The sequence below is a fragment of the Pelmatolapia mariae genome, linkage group LG4, assembly GCF_036321145.2.
Source record: "Pelmatolapia mariae isolate MD_Pm_ZW linkage group LG4, Pm_UMD_F_2, whole genome shotgun sequence".
Lineage (NCBI taxonomy): Eukaryota > Metazoa > Chordata > Actinopteri > Cichliformes > Cichlidae > Pelmatolapia > Pelmatolapia mariae.
In genome coordinates this window covers 34,579,657-34,600,221 of record NC_086230.1, presented here as the reverse complement: position 1 = coordinate 34,600,221, position 20,565 = coordinate 34,579,657, and the positions used below count along the sequence as shown (strand labels likewise).

At 46.9% G+C, this 20,565-nt stretch overlaps 1 protein-coding gene across 3 annotated transcripts; it reads left to right on the top strand.

Annotated features, from left to right (window-relative positions):
- The first annotated feature begins 6,642 nt into the window (after positions 1–6,642).
- On the top strand, positions 6,643–20,248 carry mvp (major vault protein). 3 transcript variants are annotated; one of them, XM_063470897.1, is made up of 19 exons: positions 6,643–6,781; positions 7,070–7,093; positions 9,647–9,825; positions 9,937–10,132; positions 10,462–10,585; positions 10,705–10,836; positions 11,607–11,701; positions 12,188–12,424; positions 12,518–12,643; positions 14,101–14,433; positions 15,060–15,295; positions 15,371–15,568; positions 15,772–15,916; positions 16,523–16,734; positions 16,816–16,932; positions 17,248–17,374; positions 18,028–18,216; positions 19,333–19,484; positions 19,927–20,248. In XM_063470897.1, the coding sequence occupies exons 3-18, from the start codon at positions 9,662–9,664 to the stop codon at positions 19,456–19,458; spliced, it is 2,757 nt and encodes a 918-aa protein (XP_063326967.1). In that variant the 5' UTR covers positions 6,643–6,781; positions 7,070–7,093; positions 9,647–9,661; the 3' UTR covers positions 19,459–19,484; positions 19,927–20,248. The 3 variants fall into 3 exon arrangements, with proteins under 3 accessions (XP_063326967.1, XP_063326968.1, XP_063326966.1); XM_063470898.1 differs by lacking the exon at positions 7,070–7,093 and having other exon boundaries at positions 14,218–14,433; XM_063470896.1 differs by lacking the exon at positions 7,070–7,093.
- The last annotated feature ends 317 nt before the right edge of the window (positions 20,249–20,565 follow it).

The following is a 20,565-nucleotide window of genomic DNA, read 5'->3' as shown; positions in this document are numbered from 1 at the left end:
CCCCAACAGTGGGTGCTTTGGCAGCTTTCAGTGTTAGGATTTTCACACACAAAAAACAAACTCAAAAAGTGAAATTGGAGTAAATTTGTGTGTCTTCTGTTAAGAGAGCTTGTGCAGATCTTTGTACATTAGAGAACCCAGAGTTTCATTCACTGTGTATATTAAACACTACGGCAACCTCTCAGCAGTGAGGAGCATTTTTGTGTTAAAACTTGTTCTCCCTGTTATTTGGAAGGTCAAATATAGGGGGGTGGGAATAGTAAGACCAGGAGATAGTGCACCCTTGAGAAGAAGAGAGCCAGCAAACGATTGGCTGAGCAGTCACCCCTATTGTTTATTCCTAACACCCCGCCAGACGGAGGGAAAAAGTCGGCTTAGGGCCCACAACGACAACACCCGGAGCACCACCGAGTCCAGGGCACCCCACCTAGTGGTCCTGCAGGCACCCACGAGCTCCCCAGGTGAAGACCAGACATTGCAATGGGGGCCAACCCACCCCACAGGCGAGTCGGCCAAGGGAGCGCAGACCACCCCATCAGTGTTACCAACTCCTCAGTAAGAAAAATCGCTATTGGCTGTGCTAAAAGTCGCTAGAAGTCGCTAAATGATGTCATCATCTGATTTACATAATTGGTCATACTTATGTAATTGTAACCAACGCTGTAGGAGAGGGAAATAACATCATGGAAGATTCAATTCAATTCAATTTTATTTCTACAGCGCCAAATCACAACAACAGTCGCCTGAAGGCGCTTTATATTGTACAGTAGACCCTACAACAATACATACAGAGAAAAACCCAACAATCATATGACCCCCTGTGAGCAAGCACTTTGGTGACAGTGGGAAGGAAAAACTCCCTTTTAACAGGAAGAAACCTCCGGCAGAACCAGGCTCAGGGAGGGGCGGGGCCATCTGCTGCTATTGGTTGGGGTGAGAGAAGGAAGACAGGATAAAGACATGCTGTGGAAGACAGACAGAGATTAATAACAGATATGATTCGATGCAGAGAGGTCTATTAACAGATAGTGAGTGAAGAAGAAACACCCAGTGCATCATGGAAATGGAAGAAAGCAGTCCTACATGTTTGTTTAATATGTGCATTGAAGGACATGTCCTGGTCAAAAATGACTCCAAGGTTCCTCACAGTGTTACTGGAGGCCAAGGTAATGCCATCCAGAGTAAGAATCTGGTTAGATACCATATTTTATTAGAACAGGTGGAATCTGTCTCCACCTTCAGATTTCTGAGGATCCACATGTCTGCTGATCTCATCTGGACCCACAGCACCATCACCCTGGTAAAGAACGCCCAGCAGTGGCTGCACTTCCTCCATGTCCTGAAGAAGAATAACCTGGACCTGAAGCTGCTGCTGACCTGCTACAGCTCCTCAGTGGAGAGCGTGTTTGGTATTCAGGGGCCACGACTGAGAACAGGAAGGCTGCACAGAGGGTCATTAACAGCACCCCAAAACATCACTGACTGCCCTCTGCCAGCCCTGGAGGCCATGATCAGATCCTCCTGTCTCAGGTAAACCAGGGCCATCACAGGTGACCCCTCGCACCCATAGCTGGACTGGCCATGTGATTTTTCGTTTTTATGGGCCGATGATTTTTATTTTTTTCTTGTAACGGTATAAACAATGAAAGGTGGTGGATTGGCCAGATGCTGGTCGATGTGTAAAAATAACTCAGGGTATACAGGAGGAGGAGAGACCCGAGGCGGCCGCCGGTCCGAGTGTCAGGTGAACTGAACTTCAGGTAAGAAGTTATGACCTGCAGTCTATCTGGGTCAGATATAAACCAAGTTTAGTTTATTTTCGTTGTGCTGACTTTTTACAGTCAGTTACAATAACTCGTACTGCGTGCTAGCTAGCATGACGGAGTTTCTATACAGCTGGGTGGGTGCTATGATGTTACTGATAGTGAACTTTATTTTATTCATAAGGTTAGTTAGCAGAGTTGCCAACCGTCCCATAAAAAACGTAATCGTCTCGTATTCAGAGAAAATATTACGCGTTTCGTGTTGAGCTGAGAAGAAACACAGTTTGTCCCGGACTTCAGCTAGAATGGAAAAAGACACAAAGCTGGAGTTATTCTGCGTCTTTGCTGCACAGCTGCCTCTTCTTCTCTCATTCTCTCCCCCTCCCTCTCCTGTTGCTACTTCAATCATGAAACTGATCAATGATCAGCTGATCGGCTTTTCTCTCTTGTTTGTTTATCGCCCACTTTGCGCCAGAAAGAGGAAACCAGTGGATGTTGCGCTAAACAACAGCAGCACGTTTAAGCTTGATCAGCTGTTGTTAGAATTTATTTAATATTAATTTCTAGTATCAGCTGATGTTTGCTGGAGCCACAGCTGTAAAGCTGCTGGTCATGATGTCGGTTTGGATATGTGGTGAGAGGGAAACATGAAGATGAAACCAGGAGATGTCCTTACTGAATCATCAGAGCTGAACAGGTGATGGAGAAACAGGTTTACCTTTTAGGTGACATGAATGAGTTGAAGGGAAGTTATGAACTGTTTCTGAGAGACAAATAACACCAGGATCCTTTTCTAAGTAGCTGACAGCTGGTAACTGTGCAGGGGCGGGTCTAGCAAAGTGTTGCCGGGGGGGGGGCAGGTAGGACATTAACAGGGAGAGGGGGGCACAAAGAAATACTTTTCTTTCTTATTCTCATTTAAAATGTCTAGTTTTTATTAAATAATTATCTGAATCTTACAACCAAAGTTTTTATCTGACGTAAAATGTATAGAAATCATACATATACCAACAAGACTGTACATCACTGTCACAACAATGTTTATTTGAATTTAAAGGCTTTATGGCTTTTCCTATAATACCTGGGGGGCCGGTCTCTAGTCAAAATGCCCGGGCCGATTTTTTGTTCCAGTCCTGCCCTGCTCGCACCCCGCCCACCACCTGTTTGACCCACTGCCCTCTGGTCACGGCACACACACACACACACACACACACACACACCCTGCCCACCCACCTCACCAATCTGAGCCTTGGTCTGAGTAACCCTCAGCGCTCAGACCGAGTCTTCTCTTTGCTCTCCAGTCTGTGCCTTTCTCTTGATTGCTCCTGTTATTTATTCCTGCTGTCTCTTTATTGACTATTTATATTTTATTCTTCCACAGTTGGCGTGGAGCACCCATAATTTCATTGTACATTGACAATAAAGGGCTATTCTATTCTATGTTGCACTGGTCACATCTGCCTCTTAACACAGAATGTAAATATTACCAACACATGTTCCTATAAACTCAAACTTCGTGGAGCTTTTATTACTTACTGTACTATGTAAAGTTCATAAAACATCCTCCTGAAGTTCTGCACACCTCAAATAAATGAGTTGACATAATGAACCCCTCTGAAGTTTTGAGATAAGAAATTTGCTTTTTTGAATGTGAAACCAACAAATGTTACAGGACTAAACTTCAAATCTTCACAGTATCACTGTGTCTCCAGTCAGAACTTTATCCTCATTGAATAAACTTCTAAAGATGCGACTGTCCTGATGAAATTTGAACAAACCTGTTTTACAGTTTTCAACGGCTGACAGGTCGGCTTTTGTACTTTGGGAAAAACATCTTACCTGAGGAGTTCTGACAAAGCCCCGCCCCTCACTGACTCACTTGAAAGAAATTAGGAAACACCATGTTATTCTTCCTCACTAAAGAGACACACATAGATCATCAGACCAAACTACCAGCTTCCTCTGAGCGAGTCCAGCTACACAAGAGAAAAGTGCAAGACAACAACAGCCTGCACACATTGAAAGTAAGTTAGTCTAAACATACGACTCAGAGCAAGTTTCAGTGAAGAGGAGAAGGAGAACCAGGACTGACTGTACTTCCTGTTTTCAGCTTCATTCACAAACTCGATGGCTTCCAGATCAGACGAGGATCTTAACTGCTCAGTGTGTCAGAACATCTTCTCAGATCCTGTTGTTCTGTCATGTGGCCACAGCTTCTGTGCAGACTGTCTGAAGAGCTGGTGGAGAGCAGACTCAACACACAAGTGTCCAGTTTGCAGGAGAAGATCTTCAAGGGACGATCCACCTCGTAACCTGGCTTTAAAGAACCTGTGTGAGTCCTTCTTACAGCAGAGAGATCAGCGAGCTTCAGAGGATCTCTGCAGTCTGCACTCTGAGAAACTCTTCTGTTTGGACCATCAGCAGCCAGTGTGTGTCGTCTGCAGAGACTCTGAAAAACACAACAAGCACAGATTCAGACCCATCGATGAAGCTGCACGACAACACAAGGACAAACTTCAGGAAGCTCTGGAACCCGTAAAGAAGAAGTTAAAGGTCTGTGAAGAAGTCAAAGTGAAGTTTGACCAAACAGCAGAACACATTAAGGCCCAGGCCCGACGCACAGGGAGGCAGATTAAGGAGCAGTTTAAGAAGCTTCACCAGTTTCTAGAAGGAGAAGAGGAGGCCAAGCTGGCTGCACTGAGGGAGGAAGAGGAGCAGAGGAGTGGGAGGATGGAGGAGAGGATGGAGGCTCTGAGCAGAGAGATAGCAGCTCTTTCAGACACAGTCAGAGCCACAGAGGAGGAGCTGAGAGCTGAAGATGTCTCATTCCTGCACAACTACAAGGCTGCAGTAGAAAGAGTCCAGCGCTGCCCCCTGCTGGATGATCCGCGGCTGCCCTCAGGAGCTCTGATAGACCAGGCCAAACACCTGGGTAACCTGACCTTCAACATCTGGAACAAGATGAAGGACTTGGTGTCCTACACGCCTGTGATCCTGGACCCTAACACCGCTCACCCTGAAGTCATCCTGTCTGAAGATCTGAGCAGCTTTAGAACAGGAGAGAGGCAGCAGCTTCCTGATAATCCCGAGAGGTTTGATGAAGACACCTGTGCTGTCCTGGGCTCTGAAGGCTTCAAGTCAGGGACTCACAGCTGGGACGTTCAGGTTGGAGACAGTAAACTGTGGATAACAGGTGTGTCAGCAGAGTCCTGTCAGAGAAAGGGACACATATAATCTGGATTTCTGGAAATAGGGTATCAAAATGATCGATATTATGAATGGGCACCACCAGCTCCGGTGTCTTTTCTCCCAGTAAGGAGGAAGCTCCAGAGGATCAGAGCGACTCTGGACTGGTACGGAGGGAAGCTGTCGTTCTCTGATCTTGATACTGACACACACATACACACCTTCACACACACCTTCACTGAGAGGATGTTCCTGCACATTTACAACAGGGATGACTCCCCAGTGCAGGTGTTACCTGTAGCTACAACACTGTGTGTGTCCCCAGCCCTCGTTATGATTCATCGATCACAGCTGTTCCCTGGATTATCAGGTTGAATCCTTTTTGAAAATCTTTCAATATGAAGGATTTTTTGGTTCAAATGTGTTTCAAATGGGTCAGTTTGAGACGTAAGGACAAATCTACTGCTTTTTGTTGTTTGTTAGTTTGATTGTTTTTGGCCTTTTGTTGACTTTTATTTCCTTGAAAGAGTAGTTGTCAAACAGCTCGGTGATTTCTGAGGTGATTTAAAATCTACATTTGAGTAACAACAACAAAAAACATGATTCTTTTTGTTGTATATTATCGTCTTTAAATGTGAAACAGTAACTGATGTCTGATAAAAACAGCTTATTTTACATTTTTTACTTTCTAAAAATGAAGCATCACATGTTTCACATGAACTTCTGTCTTACCTTCTTCACAATTAGATTTCTAAATCTGAAACATCACAGAGTTTATTGAGAACAGTCGGGGGGAAATCTCCAGCTCCGTCTCTGTATTGTTGTCATCAAATTAACTGGGACTTTTAATTCTCTCTTTAAGGCCCCATTGTCCATTAAAGCCCACTTTCTCTTGATTGGCTAACTTCCAGAAGCCTGCTGAGGGGCTGTGCACTGTGTTTAGCAAACTATCATATAAAGAACTGTGCTGTGGAACAGTTTTCTTTTTCTCTCGTCTGTTTTCTTGTGTATGTTGGTGATTATTTTTTAGTTTTCTCTTTGATGTTATTTCATTTCTTGGCCTGATCTGTAGCTTTGTTCTGTGCGTCAAGGCAATTTGTAAACTGTTTTTAAAAGGTGCTGTAAATAAAGTTATTCTGTCACAGCAGATTATCTCCCACTGAAAACTCTAAGTCCAGATGAACAGAATTTCTTACCTGATGATTGAGCGTGCATCAAGACATCTGAAGTATGAGGTGTGTATCATTGCACACTTTATTTAACCTGAATGTGTGACATCAGAACATTGTGTATTTATATAACCGGACAATAGGGCCATTTATAACATGAAGGATACCATGTAGTTCATGTATTTTTCCAGCAGAGGGCGCTACTAACCTGACAGTCCTGTCGGAATGTGTGAAATTCCTCTTTCTCCAGAGCTCCTACATACAGTTACTGACCTGAGGTGCATGTTTTTGTGTTTGAGTTCATCATTTATGTTTAGAAATGTAATGTTTTTAAATCTTGTTCAATGTTTAATGTATGGAAATGTGGAAATCGGAATTTCGACTTTTGTCCTGTGAGTTACAAATTCACAGGATTATTAATAATAGTTATGGTTCAAAAGTATTTTAAATACTGTGTGCGTGCGTGCGTGCGCGTGCGTTTGTCTGTGTGTGTGTGTTTCCTGGACCAGATGACTCACCTCTGCTGATCATTTCCGGGTTTGCAGTTGTCTCTCGTCTTTCCCGCAGTGACTGCACTTCAGTCGCGGTCGGTTTTCCCCTCCGTGTGTGAGTCAGGACCCTGAGAGCAAACACAGAGCTGCCCGCTGTCTGCTTCGGGACGAGGTAAGACCCTGAGGCTGTCTGCCCGCTGCAGAACTTTACTCTGAAATCTCAAACTTTAAACTTCCGTACGTGTCGGAGCAGATTTCTGCTCGATAGAAAACAACTGAAGGTGGAGCGTGAACAAATATTACCCCACTTTTAAATCGGCTTATAGTACACCCGAAAAATAGCTTTTAATTGATTAGAATCTGAACTTTAACACGTGTTTGAGTTTCATACTCAGTCTTCTGTCCTTTTGTTATTCAAATCATGTTCATGTCTCTGCTTATTCTCCTTTAAATCACTAAGAAACCTCAGGGAACATCAAACCAGGTGAGTGCTGTCTCAGTCAAACACAGGGGCTTTCATTCAGAGTGTTTTAACGGAGTTTTGTGGGTTGCCAGGTTTGTAAACCATTACATTTGTTAAGCATACATGAGCAGCTGTTTCTGATTGTGATCCTGTCACAGCTGATCATGTTACAGAGAAGGTGAGGGACCCACCCTCACACTTTCCATGAAAGGCTTTTATTAGACAGCCTGTGATGATGAAGTGAATGCTGTTATAAAAGTGCTGCAGGAAGCCCCGAGCTGCTGACAACTCTGATACACGTAAAAGACGCCATTGCTAAAGGCTGAAACTGTCTGCGCATCTTTACTCTTCAGCTCCACCTCCTCCACCCAGGGCTGGATTGGTGATCCGGCACCCCTCCCCTACTTTCGCCGTGCGCCCAGGCAGCCTGTAGAAAAAGTTCAGTGTGGAGAAGGTGGAGCTGAAAATCTGAGAGAAAACAAGAAGAAAGTAAAAATAATAGCAGCTGTGGAGAAGTGAGGAAGAGACGAGGAAGATGAGACTAACGTGGTGAGAAAACAGATGGAGGGACATGATTGCATCTTTAGGAAGCAGAGATTGAAGGATTCGGGTAAAATGAATGGCAGCTCTGACCGTGAGCTAAGACTCGACCCTGATGAAACCCTGCTTTGATATTTATAATCGAACAAAATCAAATGAAACGTACATGAAGCGTGATCGTGGTGGGCCGCCCGGGCAGCTCCACCTTCATCATCCTCCGCCCTCTGCACGCGCTCAGACCATCTCCAGCTCTGAGCCGTCGCTCTGATCTGTGCTGCTCGCTCTGGTTCAGCATGAGCAGATGAAGTGTGATCGATGGCTCCCCGTGCGAGCGAGCCCAATCCAAAACAAGAGACAACGTTCAGATTTCAATTTGAACATTTATTGATCACATTAAAAAGTTGACAGTAGAATTTCTCATTTAAAAAGCTTCGTGCTGCATTATTAAAGCAGCTGTTTAAAGCTGCCCGGCCTGCTTACTGTCATTATTCAGACGGCTTTACTGCCCCGTGTGTGCAAGGTGGAGGAGAAATACCCTGGATTACACCAACAAAGGTGGATGCAAATACTGTAACGTTGGGTAATAGAGACTGACAGCCAGGAGATAAGAGGATGGGTGTGTGGGTGTGTGGGTGTAATATGTTCTCATTTTTGAAACAGTCCAGCAGGTTTGGATCGCTGACAAAGCTGCAGATGAGGTCACATGGTCGGGTTATTGCTGGTTTAAGCTGATTGGATGAAGCTGCTGAATGAAGAATCGGGTGAAGGAGCAGCTTTCAGCGACTAAACCTGCCTGAGCCGTTTTCACCACAGTCACACCTGCAGTGCTTCCTGTTACCTGCTCGCCAGTTTCATGTTTCCTCTTTTATTCGCGGTGCCTGAACAGGACGCAGCCTCGTGCAGAGCGTTTAGAAATCTGCAGACTGTACAGAGTTCAAAGCGGTTTGGACACATCTACCTGTGTTGGTCAAGGAAGTAGTTTCGTGAGGTCACTTCCTGTGACAGTCATGGGAACCTGAATGTGAGGTTTTGTGGTTTAACTTGAGAGACAAAGGACGCGAGGCCCTGAGCTGTTGTTTGCAGAAACAAACGCCGGCTTCTGATTTTCTCTCATCGTTCGATTAAAAATAAACAAACAGGAGCTCGTGTGCTCGGCGGCTTCAGATCCACGCCTCCTCTGTGGGTCATCAGAGTGTTTGCACATTGACTTTATTGTTTTCTTTGTGATTATTGATGATCGGCTGTTTCAGGTCGAGCTTGTTTTTCAGGTCATATGACACTCTGACTTTAAGCAAAGTGCATGCAAATGTTATTGGGCGTACGATGGAGCGGCCGGCGGCTCCGGCGTGATTTGTGGGAGCCTGCTGTGTGTCTGATTCAGTCACAAGTTCATCTCAGACTCAGTTTCAGCTCTTATCTCACGTTCGGGCTCCTCAGCAGCGTTTGAATGTTTGAGCTGATATCCTGACGCCAGTGTGCTCAGACTCACTCACTGTGTGTTGTGTTTGTTCTTCAGCAGAGGACGGAGGTTTCATGTTTATGGTCGTGGCTCATAAACTGGAGAATGTCACCAGAGTCTTTACAGACCTGGAATTTATGGAAATATGGAGATAATCAAAGTTAAAATGACTAAAAGGCAGCCAGCAGACTAACCTGACAGGTGAACCTAAACCCCGGCAGCCTTTTATTGGTGAAACCTTTGCACCACCCAGAGACTCAGTCAGAGATGTCAGTCAGTCGTTTACAGAGACTTTGGTCTGGGGCTGGACGTGTTAGGGTCTGTGTTCAATAATCAATAACTGTCATCAGGCGGCTTGTATTGATTAGCTGTATAAACAGGAGATGCTGACAGATGTCAGTAAAAAGCTGAACCAGCGTGAAGAACTCTTCCCTCAGTCTGTTCTTTTTTTTCTTCATTTGAAATCAAACGTGATAAAAATAGTTTTTGACGGTTATTCTCAGCTTTTCTCTTTTCATGATACACTTCCTTCTTTCCTCTAATAAGCCCCGCCCTCTCTATGCCATCATCTGCAGTAATTCGCTGACATCATGTCTAAGAAGGCCGGAAACCGCGGGCCAGAGATGGAGGGGCTGTTGGAGGCATCGATCATCCGGATCCCTCCGCATCACTACATCCACGTCCTGGACCAGAACACCAACATCGCCCGAGTGGAGATCGGACCGCTCACCTACATCCGCCAGGACAACGAGAGGTCAGAGGAAGCCGCCCTCCGGCTTCAGCAGGAAGACCTCTGACATTCAGGCTTCCTCGGGAAGAGCTCAAAACTTCATAACATCAAAGTCTTCTCCTCTTTTTTTCCCAGAGTGCTTTTCACTCCGGTGCGCATGGTCATGGTGCCTCCTCGTCACTATTGTGTGATCGCCAACCCCGTGGCCCGCGATGACGACAGCCAGGTCCTGTTTGACCAATCTGGACAGGCCAAGCTGCGTCACGCCGACCTGGAGATCCGCCTGACCCAGGACCCGTTCCCCCTGTACCCCGGAGAGGAGATGCAACAGGTTTGTTTATTTATTTCACGGGAATTCAAACTTTATCAGGGAGACATAATAAAGATAAAAACATAAAGAAGTTATTAAAAAAGGATGAAAACTCAGGCTGCAGGCTTCCAGAAACTGACCAATCAGAAGGAAGTGGGCGGTGCAGAGAATAAATCAGGCTGATTTTGAACTGAATCATGAACAGCTGCTTGTAAAAATAATCATGTTCAGCAGAACAAGCAGTTAAAGAGTTTCTTTAACTGCATGTTCTGTCATGGAAGGAAGACTCACTGAAGAGTTTCTTTGTTCTCGCTGATTCGAATGCGTGATGTGCGATTTTTGGCCTCCAGGACGTGACGCCGCTGCAGATCGTGTACCCCGACACGGCTCTGCGTCTGCAGGCTCTGCTGGACTTTGAGGTGGAGGGAGGAGAGAAGAGAGTAGCTGGAGACGAGTGGCTGTTCGAAGGACCGGGTGTGTACTGGTTTGACTGGTTGTCAGAACAAATACTTCATTGATTTGCATTTTAATTTAATCTGCGTCTCTGAAAGCACGGCACGAGCTGCAATTACGATATATATCTCTCGTTTCAGGGACCTACATCCCCAGGAAGGAGGTGGCTGTGCTGGAGACCATCAAGGCCACGGTGATCAGGGAGAACCAGGCCATCAGGCTGAGAGCTCGCAAGGAGGGCAAGGACAGAACCGGAGTCAACAGAGTGACAGGTAACACTCACCTGTGAGGACCCCTGAACTGTTTGAAGCTCCGACCCCAAATGTACCCAAGAAGTCAGTTCACAGAGAGAAACATCAAACTAAACAACTAAACTGGGACAAATGTTCACCGTATAATAATATATCGTATATAATTCCCCATTTAACTATTTTAACTCCATTTTTCTGTTTCACTCGTTTATTTTGAGTATTTTTTTTTTGCATCATTGAAATCTTGCATATGTGGAACTTATTTGTTTCCTTTTTTTCTTCTCTTGGTGGTTTTGGATGCTGAGATTTTCCTGCATTTTGTAATGAATCAACTTCACTTTAGCGTCACATAAAACGTTCAGTCAAAGCTGATTATGATTAAACAGTAAAAACGAAATGAATACAGGAAAGGAGGATTGCTCCGCCTATTTCAGCTCAATATTTTTATTAATTCACTCTATTAGAATAGAATAGATTAGAATAGAATAGAATAGCCTCTTTATTATTATTCAGAACGAAACTTTGGGGCATTTACTCACCATCAGACTGTACAATACATACAGGTATGAAAGAAATCTCTCTGATGTGCATAAGGATATAAGGGAAAACAGGGTGGCTTTGCATGATTGTAGTTTAAAATGATGTTTAAGCTCCTCCTCCGTGAGACGGTTGGTTTTTGTTCCCCTTTAAGCCCGAGGCTCACGGGGACTTCCTGTTTCCTCTGCAGATTCAGAAAAGATTCGTTTTATGTTCAAGTGTCACGAACTGTCTCACCTGTGTCTGTGGCTCAGGTGAGGAGTGGCTGGTCAGTAAGGTGGGCGCGTACCTTCCAGGCGCGCACGAAGAGGTGATTGACATCGTCAACGCTTTCATCCTCACTGACAAGGTAACCCCGCCCCTCATAGACGCCCTGAAACGACGACCTGCTCTTCACCTACACCTTCTCCCACCCTGCAGCACTAAAGCCTGCACGGCCAGCACACACACACACACACACACACACACGTCTGGTTTGCTATCCTCGTGGGGACATCCCATTGTCATAATGCTTTCCCTAGCCACTTACCCTAACCATCAAAAATGAATGCCTAACCCTGACCCTGACCCTAAACCTAACCATAACCTAATTGTAACCCTGACACTAAAACCACATTTTGAGTGTGAAAATTGCTTTCAACACTGAGGGGACCTGGAGTTTGGTCCCCACAGTGCAGAAAGTCCCCACCAGTATAGTAAATGTCAGATTTTGGTCCCCACCAGTATAGTACGAACCCCTACACAGCTTCTTTAGTGTTTGTGGTTCACGAGCCATCAGAGAAACCACACGGATGCAGACGGTTTCTCTGACTGCTCGCTGTTGTCGTGTCTTCAGAAAGCGCTGCACGTGCGCGCCCTGCGGCCCTTTAAAGACGCCGGCGGGCGTGAACGTCGCACCGGGGAGGAATGGCTGGTCACCATGGCTGACAGAGAGGCCCACATCCCCTCTGTGGCAGAGGAGGTGGTGGGTGTGGTGGATGTAACCACCCTGAGCAGCAGGCAGTACTGCGTGATCCTGGACCCGGTCGGACCCGACGGGAAACCTCAGCTGGGTCAGAAGAGGGTGGTGAAGGTGAGGCGAAGCTTCAGTCTTGCCGTTTCTAGTTTTGCGGCGTTCGTGTCATTTCCTCAGGCCTGATCATTTCCCCTCGTCTTCCTCTGTCAGGGCGAGCGCTCATTTTTCCTGCAGCCTGGGGAGCACCTGGAAAACGGCATCCAGGATGTGTACGTGCTGTCGGAGGAGGAGGGGCTGGTGCTGCGAGCTGTGGAGGCCTTTAACGACACCCAGGAGGTAAGAAGAGAGCAAAACACAGAATTGTTTCATGTTTTGGTTGATTTTCCTAAAATATTCTGAAATTTGCATGACTGACTAAATCACGGCTGCTTCATGCAAACCTTTGTCTTGTGCTGTCACTGTTAAACCCTTCGGTGAGCTGGAATCGAGCTCCTTCTGCATTTCTCAGGCACTTGATCCTGAACTCTGCTGTGTCTGCTCGCTTCTCTCTGGGAGCGTCAGCTGAGCAGAAAGGAGAGACCGGACGAGGTGTTGTCAGATGAAGGTTGGGCCTGCACAGATGTGCTGCGGTTTAAAACCATCTTGTGCAACCGGTCGATCAGAGAGATTAAACAAGCAAACATGATAAGCTCAATAAAGAGGCCATCTGTAACGTGCTGCAGCTCTGTAAAGGCTGGTATGGAGGTGAAAGGCGTGTCTCTGGTTGAAAGGTGAGAACGCCTCGCAGCGCTGAGGGGTGTGGTTGAAAGGTTGGCTTTATCGCAGGTATTTCTAGGAACAGAGTGAACTCTGGTGCATAGAAAGCAGCAGGTCAGGGTGAGGCCCAGGCTGTGTGCAGACTGAGCGACCGCTCGTGTGGAAATATTTATTGTGTGCATATTTTTGGCAGTCGTTGAGGGTTTTTAGTCAACGTCCTTCTAGGAGCAGCGCTCGCCACTCTGCAGCGATCACAGTGTGAATGAACAGAGAGCCAAAACTATCATCACCTTCAAGTAGAAGAGAAATGGGACGCAATTAGTCTTCTGGGGGCCAAAGAACTAAAAGCCAACTGTTCCTGGAAAGAAGAGAACACACTGAGCTCTAGAGTGAAACCAAAAAACGAGGCCTGAGCTCGCAGCCTGGCCACAACACAGGAAAAAAGGTTTGCATAAACCAAAGTGCCACAAAAACCCTACCAGGCCCCACAAACCTTTACCTTCCTACAGTAACAGCAGCGACTGCAGGCACACGTCCCAGCGCTCGGTAACCAAAGCTTTCTCCTGCTGTCCTTCCAAATAGCCGTCCAACAGCCTGTTTCTAACTGTGCTGTCCTGACCTTTGACCTTTAACATGGAAGTAAAACAGAAGTTTGTTCTTTCAAAGCAGAGATGGGACAATCAGCCTTTAGGCCTTAACCCTTACGTACATCGAGCCATGTCTCTGTTTAACCTCATCATAGTGCATCAGAGGTAGTTTAACATGTGTGAGTACGTGCATTAAAACATGGACTCTCTCTCTGATCTGAACTGGGTGGAAATGTGAGCCTCCAGCTGGAACTGGTTTAAATCCAGATCACTGGTGATCCTGTCCTTCACTTTCCTTTCCTAACCCAGACTAACCCACTCTCCTCTTCTTCTTCTTCTCTTCCTTCCTTTGACTCAACACCCCCACCCCCAAACCCTCTCCTGACTCCACCCACCATCACACCTTCCACCTTTTCCTTTTGTTTATCTTCCCTTCACTTTTTTACTCAGTATTTTCCTCCAATCCCGTCTCCTCCTCTCCCTCCCGCTCCCCCACCGCTCCAGTGCATCACCACGTTAACCCTTCTCTCCGTCCTCCTCCTCTCTGTCTCCCGTTCTCTCTGCCAGCAGGAGGAAGACGAGGAGGAGGAGGAGGAAGAGCTGCAGGAGAGGGCCAAGCGCTCTCGCAGAAGTGGCACCCTCCGTCGCCCTGGAGACCGCTGGATGCTGCGGGGCCCCATCGAGTACGTCCCCCCTGCCACCGTGGAGGTGTTGCTGCGGCGCCAAGCCATCCCGCTGGATGAGAACGAGGGCATCTACGTCAGGGACATCAAAACGGGAAAGGTAGGAGTGGCCTCAGCGTTCTCAGCCCCGCCTCTTTACATTGTCTTATATTTAGCAGAACGCTGCAGTCAGGTGACGCGCTATTGGAGAGATGAGCACTCGTCTTCCTAAAAGTGATGCTCTCACATGGTGCTGGTCTGTCTAACATGTCGGTCCAAAATCTCCCGTAGGCGTTCAGTTCGGGTGAGATGTGTGACTGTGAGGGTCAAAGGTCAATCTTCATCCTCATTAAAGCACTCAGAGAGCCCGTGTGTCCGGTGGATGGATCCAACCTTGAAGAGAGCTCTCCATCACGGTCCGAGGGTTGTCAGCGTTTATCTGACCATCGTGTTCAGGTGGAGCTGAAGTGTCACGACAGAATGTCCCAGCAGCTCACAGGCTATGTGCGACAATGGGCGGAGCTTCCAGGACATAAGAGTCCTTTAAACCTCCCTCGTGACCAGCAGGGGGCGACTTCTGCGTTAGTACATAGAAGTCTGCTTGTAAAGATGCTGAACTGCCTCAGCTCATTCATCATCACAGGAGCCTCAGTGCAGATGGTTTAGGGTTTTCCTTTTATGTGTCACGTGTCTGTAAATGATTGATGATCGTGGTCAATGCCATAGCAACGTGTTGCTGGTCTGCAGGTGCGCGCGGTGATTGGTCACACCTACATGCTGACTCAGGACGAGGAGCTGTGGGAGAAGGACCTTCCTCCGAACGTCGAGGCCCTGCTGGCCGCTCGTCTCGACCCGCTGGCCGACCGCTCAGACCGCGGCCAGCAGGCACCGGCCGCCCCGAGGGAGAAGACCAGGGTGGTGTCCTTCAGGGTGCCCCACAACGCCGCCGTGCAGGTCTACGACTACAGGGAGAAGAAAGCCAGGTGGGAGCTGCTGTGGGTTGGGGTTAAATGAAGCTGAACTGCTGGTGCTGATGGTGGTGGTGGTTTTGTCTGCAGGGTGGTGTTTGGACCGGAGATGGTGATGCTGGGACCCGACGAGCAGTTCACCGTGCTGTCGCTGTCCGGGGACAAGCCAAAGAGGGCCAACGTCATCAAGGCCATCTGCCTCCTGCTGGGGCCCGACTTCTTCACCGACATCATCACCATCGAGACGGCCGACCACGCCCGGCTGCAGCTGCAGCTCTCCTACAACTGGTAAGCGCACGCGTTTCGCTGAAGCGCTCGTACGTGTTTCGTGTGAGTCCGTGGAGAGGTGGGTTCACAGCACAGCAGCGTGGTCTCTGACTGCTCCGGGTTTTTAAAAAAAAATTACATTTCCGGGTTAAAGCGCCAACAAACGCAGACGCCTCTCAGTTCTAAGTGTTTCTTACCATGGCTCCTCCCCCTCTCCCTCGCAGGCACTTTGAGGTGAAGTCTCGGACGGACACAGCCGACGCCGCGGCCGTGTTTTCAGTCCCCGACTTTGTGGGCGACGCCTGTAAAGCCATCGCATCGCGGATCCGTGGAGCCGTCGCCTCGGTGCAGTTTGATGATTTCCACAAGGTTTGTATGGGAACATCCAGCCTGTGATATCCTCAGCTCCGGAAGTTTTTACACTCAGAATGAAATTAAATCACAAACTGATGAAAAACAAGCCGGTCTGCAGGTCAGGCTGACCGACATCCATCTCTGTGTTTGTGTTCTGGGACTTCACTCGAGCAGCTTTGCATGATTCAGTTCGAAATAATCCTTCTTTGTCTCACACTGAACCTCAGAGCGGCCTCTGAAACGAGCTGTTTTACCCCCAGACCACCGCAGGTTCGAGTAAACTTACTTTTAAAAAAGTCTAAATCAAACTGCAGCCGATGTTTATTTTTTTCTCCTCATAATTAATGTCAGCTCTCTACAAACTGAGTGTACTCAGGCTTGATAAGAACAAATGACTAAAGTAAAATATTAAAGTCGAAAATGTCCCTCCATCTGTTGTGGTGGGAGCTGGAGTCTAAACAGAGTCGCCCAGGTCATCAAGATTCAAATAGAAATATAAGCTCTTTACTTCAGCACCGTCTCTGTGGATCATAACTGCTCAGTTCATGTCCGAGTACAACGAATCATTTAAAAATCCCAGATTCTGACGTGATCGTTGAGCCAACGTGTTTCTGTCTGCAGAACTCGAACCGGATCATCTGCTCGGCCGTGTTCGGCTTCGATGACAAGATGCAGGTTCGCTCGAGTCTTCGCTTCAGCCAGAACAACCTGGTGATCAGCAGCGTGGACATCCAGTCCGTGGAGCCCGTCGACCAGCGCACACGAGATGCCCTGCAGAAGAGCGTCCAGCTGGCCATCGAGATCACCACCAACTCCCAGGAAGCGGCTGCACGGTCCGACGCGCACACACACACACACACAGACACACAGCATCAATGAGACGTCGCAGCTTCATGAGGTTTGCTTGCGTGCAGACACGAGGCCGAGCGTCTGGAGCAGGAGGCCCGGGGGAAGCTGGAGAGGCAGCGGATCACCGACCAGGCCGAGGCGGAGCGAGCCAGGAAGGAGCTGCTGGAGCTGGAGGCGCTCAGGTGAAGCCAGACGCCACCAGCAGGAGAAAATTCAGAGCATTAAATGGCTCTTAAATATCTTCTCAAGGTCACAGAATGCAAACAAACCACAACGCCTAACGTTATTAATTATGAGACATGTTTTAGGTCTGTCGTCACATTTTTGTCCGATTTTTAAAGCTCAGCTTGGAGCTGTTTCCATGAGGCAGAGCTCGAATGTAACGCACAAAAACTTTGACAGACTCCAACCATCAGAAGCTAATTTACAACAAACTGCAGACAAAACTGAAAGTGTGTGTATGTGTGTGTGTGTGTGTGTGTGTGCGTGTGTTTCAGCGCGGCGGTGGAGAGCACTGGAGCGGCGAAGGCTGAAGCTCAGTCTCGGGCGGAGGCGGCTCGGATTCAGGGAGAGGCGGCGGTCAGCGAGGCCAAACTGAAGGCCGAGGCTCAGAGGATCGAGGCAGTACGTTCACACTTCCTGCCTTTCAGTATAAAACATGTCACTAAAATCTGCCGCCTGCTTTAAAGTAACGAGTCGGCATCAAACGCTGACTCACTGATTTCACCAAAAAGATTAAAAGTGAGTTTTAAATAGAGTTTAAGGGTTGAATGATGTCACACCGATTAATCCAGTGTACATGAACAAAAACACAAAAAGACTTTGTGCTGTAAATCTTCAAAAATATCTTAATGGATATTTAATGGATATCCATGGATACCTCGCTGTCTGAAAGAAAGCGGCCGGCTCACGCGAGAGCTCAGAGTCCCAGTTTAAACGGATTTAAAAGAAATAAAAAGTGACGGCCACGGAGTCGAAGGTGTCAAAGTCAAAAAGACGAAGCTGGCAAATTATCACGCAGATCTGAACAGCTTTGTTAAAAAAAATCTCTCTCGTCTCCATGGCGATATTTTCTCTGTCACGGTTTTTTGGCTGTCGTCTCTTCGTTGTAGTATTTCTGTCGTAGCGTTACGTCAAAGTTTTCCCTCATCGGTTTCTCTGTCGGCTCATCTGTCTTATCTGTTCCACATCAGCTTTATTCAGTTGAATTCAGCCTCAAGGTGCTTTATACTGTAAGGTCGACCCTATATGTCTCTGTAATGTGTGTGTGCGTGCAGGAGGCGGAGCTGCAGCGCCTGGCGAAGGCTCGTGAGCAGGAGCTGAGCTATAAGAAGGAGATCGACCGTCTGGAGGTGGAGAAGCAGCAGCGGCTGGCTGAGATTGAGAGTCAGCGCTTCAAGCAGATGATGGAGAGTTTGGGCAGTGAGACGCTGAAGGAGATCGCCAGAGCCGGCCCCGAGATGCAGGTACAACACCCACGCCGCACAAACATGAAATGCTCCGAATTATTTTAAGAATAAGAAAGACTCTGCTGAGAGTCTACTCCACACACAAGCTGATTTTAATGGAGATAAAGCTGATGCTTAATGCATAGAAATGATCGTTTTCACAGTTCTGGAATGGTGCGTCAGTCAGTTCATACAAATGTTTATTAAAGCACAAACGTGAGCATTTTTTTCTGCTCTTTTTGTAGACGTCTGACAACAGGTTTCATTTCACTGAGCCATCGCTGTTCACGCCCTGCGCTTTTATTTTGAAAAACCACACCATACTTGTTAACCAACCACCGAGCGAGAGTAAAACTAGAAAACATGCGACACAAAGTAGTAACCCAACGTTTGGTAGATGTTTGAGTTTCCAACAAACCAAACGTGTTTTATTTTGAAAAGCTCAACAGTTCCTGTTTCCTTTTCAGTTTCACAACCAGCACTGCAACCACTTGCCGGCTGGTCAGGGATTACGCATTTTTCCTTAGCGACCAGGGTGGTTACCGGGCTGATCACTGACCGATCTAGAGCCGCACTTTGGACTGAACCAATTAATCTGAAACTCCGTGTGTTTGTAGACACGCGTGTTTCAGACCAGACGCCCGAGACTTTGTTTCAAAGGACTGTGTTTGAAAATGTGTTTGTAACTGAAGACGACAAGCTCGTCATCGAGCTTCAACATGAGCTCAGTGAGTGGTCTGTGTATGAACGGCGTGAAGATGAATAAGGCGAGGTGTTGAGCTGCAGCACAGACTCGTTACAGTCGTCTATTGAAGATTTATTAACGTAGTCTTTGCTTTTAATTTGTGCTTGTTTACTTTTCCATCACACCGGTTTTTGCAGCATTTGCTGGAATAATAAACGTGTAATAATGAATTAAAACAAATTCAAGATTGTTTGCAGATGTACCAGAGTAACGTTTATTGTCTCATTTAAACCTGTTATTGCTGCGCAGGTGTTTATACTGTATTATAATGGGGGGGTTATTTTAAAGCATCTGCCCCAAAATAAGGTTTTAAACCTTTTTTTAAATTTCTCTTGTTGTTTTTGCTGCTGCTGAGCTTAAAACTGTCTGCACTGGTTTGTTTCCTCCAGGTGAAGATGCTCCAGTCTCTGGGGCTCAAGTCCACCCTCATCACTGACGGCTCGTCTCCCATCAACCTCTTCACCACAGCCAACGGCCTGCTGGGGGCGCTGCCGGGTCAGGGACAGGCCCAGTGAGGAAGAGGAGGGGAACAGATGTGAAAGTAAACCTCAGCAGATCTTCTCTTTTGTGTTTCTGTTACTGCTGACTTTTCAGTGATTTCATTCAGAGTCTGCAGCCGTCAAACAAAACCCATCTTTTAACCTCATTCATCATCTAACTGTGACGGAGCTTCAGGCTCAGAAAAATGAAGCTGATGTACCTGCGTTCTGTCTGAAGGACACAGTCAGACCCTCCTCATCACATCTCGTTTTTTAAACTTGTCATCGACTAGTTTAGAACAACTGACTTTTCAAAATAAGAGCCAGAGGAAGTGCCACCAGTAGATTGGATGCTGGGGGGGCATCACTTTATTAAAGACAAATATAAAAAGACTGCTGGTCGAAATTAACAACACCTGATGGTTCAGTGGAACAAAGTTCACTGATGAAGGTGACTCCCGACATTTAGGAATTTCATTCTGTGTTGTTTTCTTTATTTTTCAGGTTCAACATTGGAGGTCCTGACGGGGTTTTTTTCCACCTACCATACAATATGTTAAAATTCAATATTAAAGCGATGTGTGCTGTCCGGAGGAAGTGAGGTGCACACGTGTCGGAGAACCCGCAGAGAAGATGTTGTTTCACCGTCCTAGCGCTGACAGCCAAAGATTTGTTCCTACTGAGCACTTTTTCTCCCAAAGCTAACGAGCTAAAAATGCTGTTTACAGATGTTGACTCTCTGGTGTGCGGATGTCTCTGCCTTACAAAGTGCTGATGTTCTTCCTTCTGTGGTTTTTTTGCTGAAGCAATATTAAAACTGACGTCCTCCTCTGTGCCCGTGTTTTATTTTCATGAGCTGCTCTGATTCGCCAATAATGAGCAAACAAAAGCTCCAAACGCTCAGTTCATCACCGTGTTTCTACTCCTGGCTCTGTGTGAGGTCATGGGGTGTCCCATCTCTGGGTTCAAATGTTCCTCCAGTCCAAAATCAAACCGTCCTCACCTTCAGCTCCAGTCAAAGGATCACGTGTTCTCTCAGCTGTTACAATAAAGTTTAAAGTCAAAAAAAGGTTTGTTTTCCATCTAAATCTGATACGTCCCGTTCTGATTGAAGGATGTCTGAAACGGGGTCAGTGAAGCCCA

Bases quoted from the DNA above. Each gene is read 5' to 3' on its own strand.
- mvp (XM_063470896.1), top strand. From the start codon at position 9,662: ATGTCTAAGAAGGCCGGAAACCGCGGGCCAGAGATGGAGGGGCTGTTG. The intron at 15,296-15,370 runs GTGGGAGCTGCT...TTTTGTCTGCAG, and splicing joins TACAGGGAGAAGAAAGCCAG to GGTGGTGTTTGGACCGGAGA. The intron at 18,217-19,332 runs GTACAACACCCA...TGTTTCCTCCAG, and splicing joins GAGCCGGCCCCGAGATGCAG to GTGAAGATGCTCCAGTCTCT.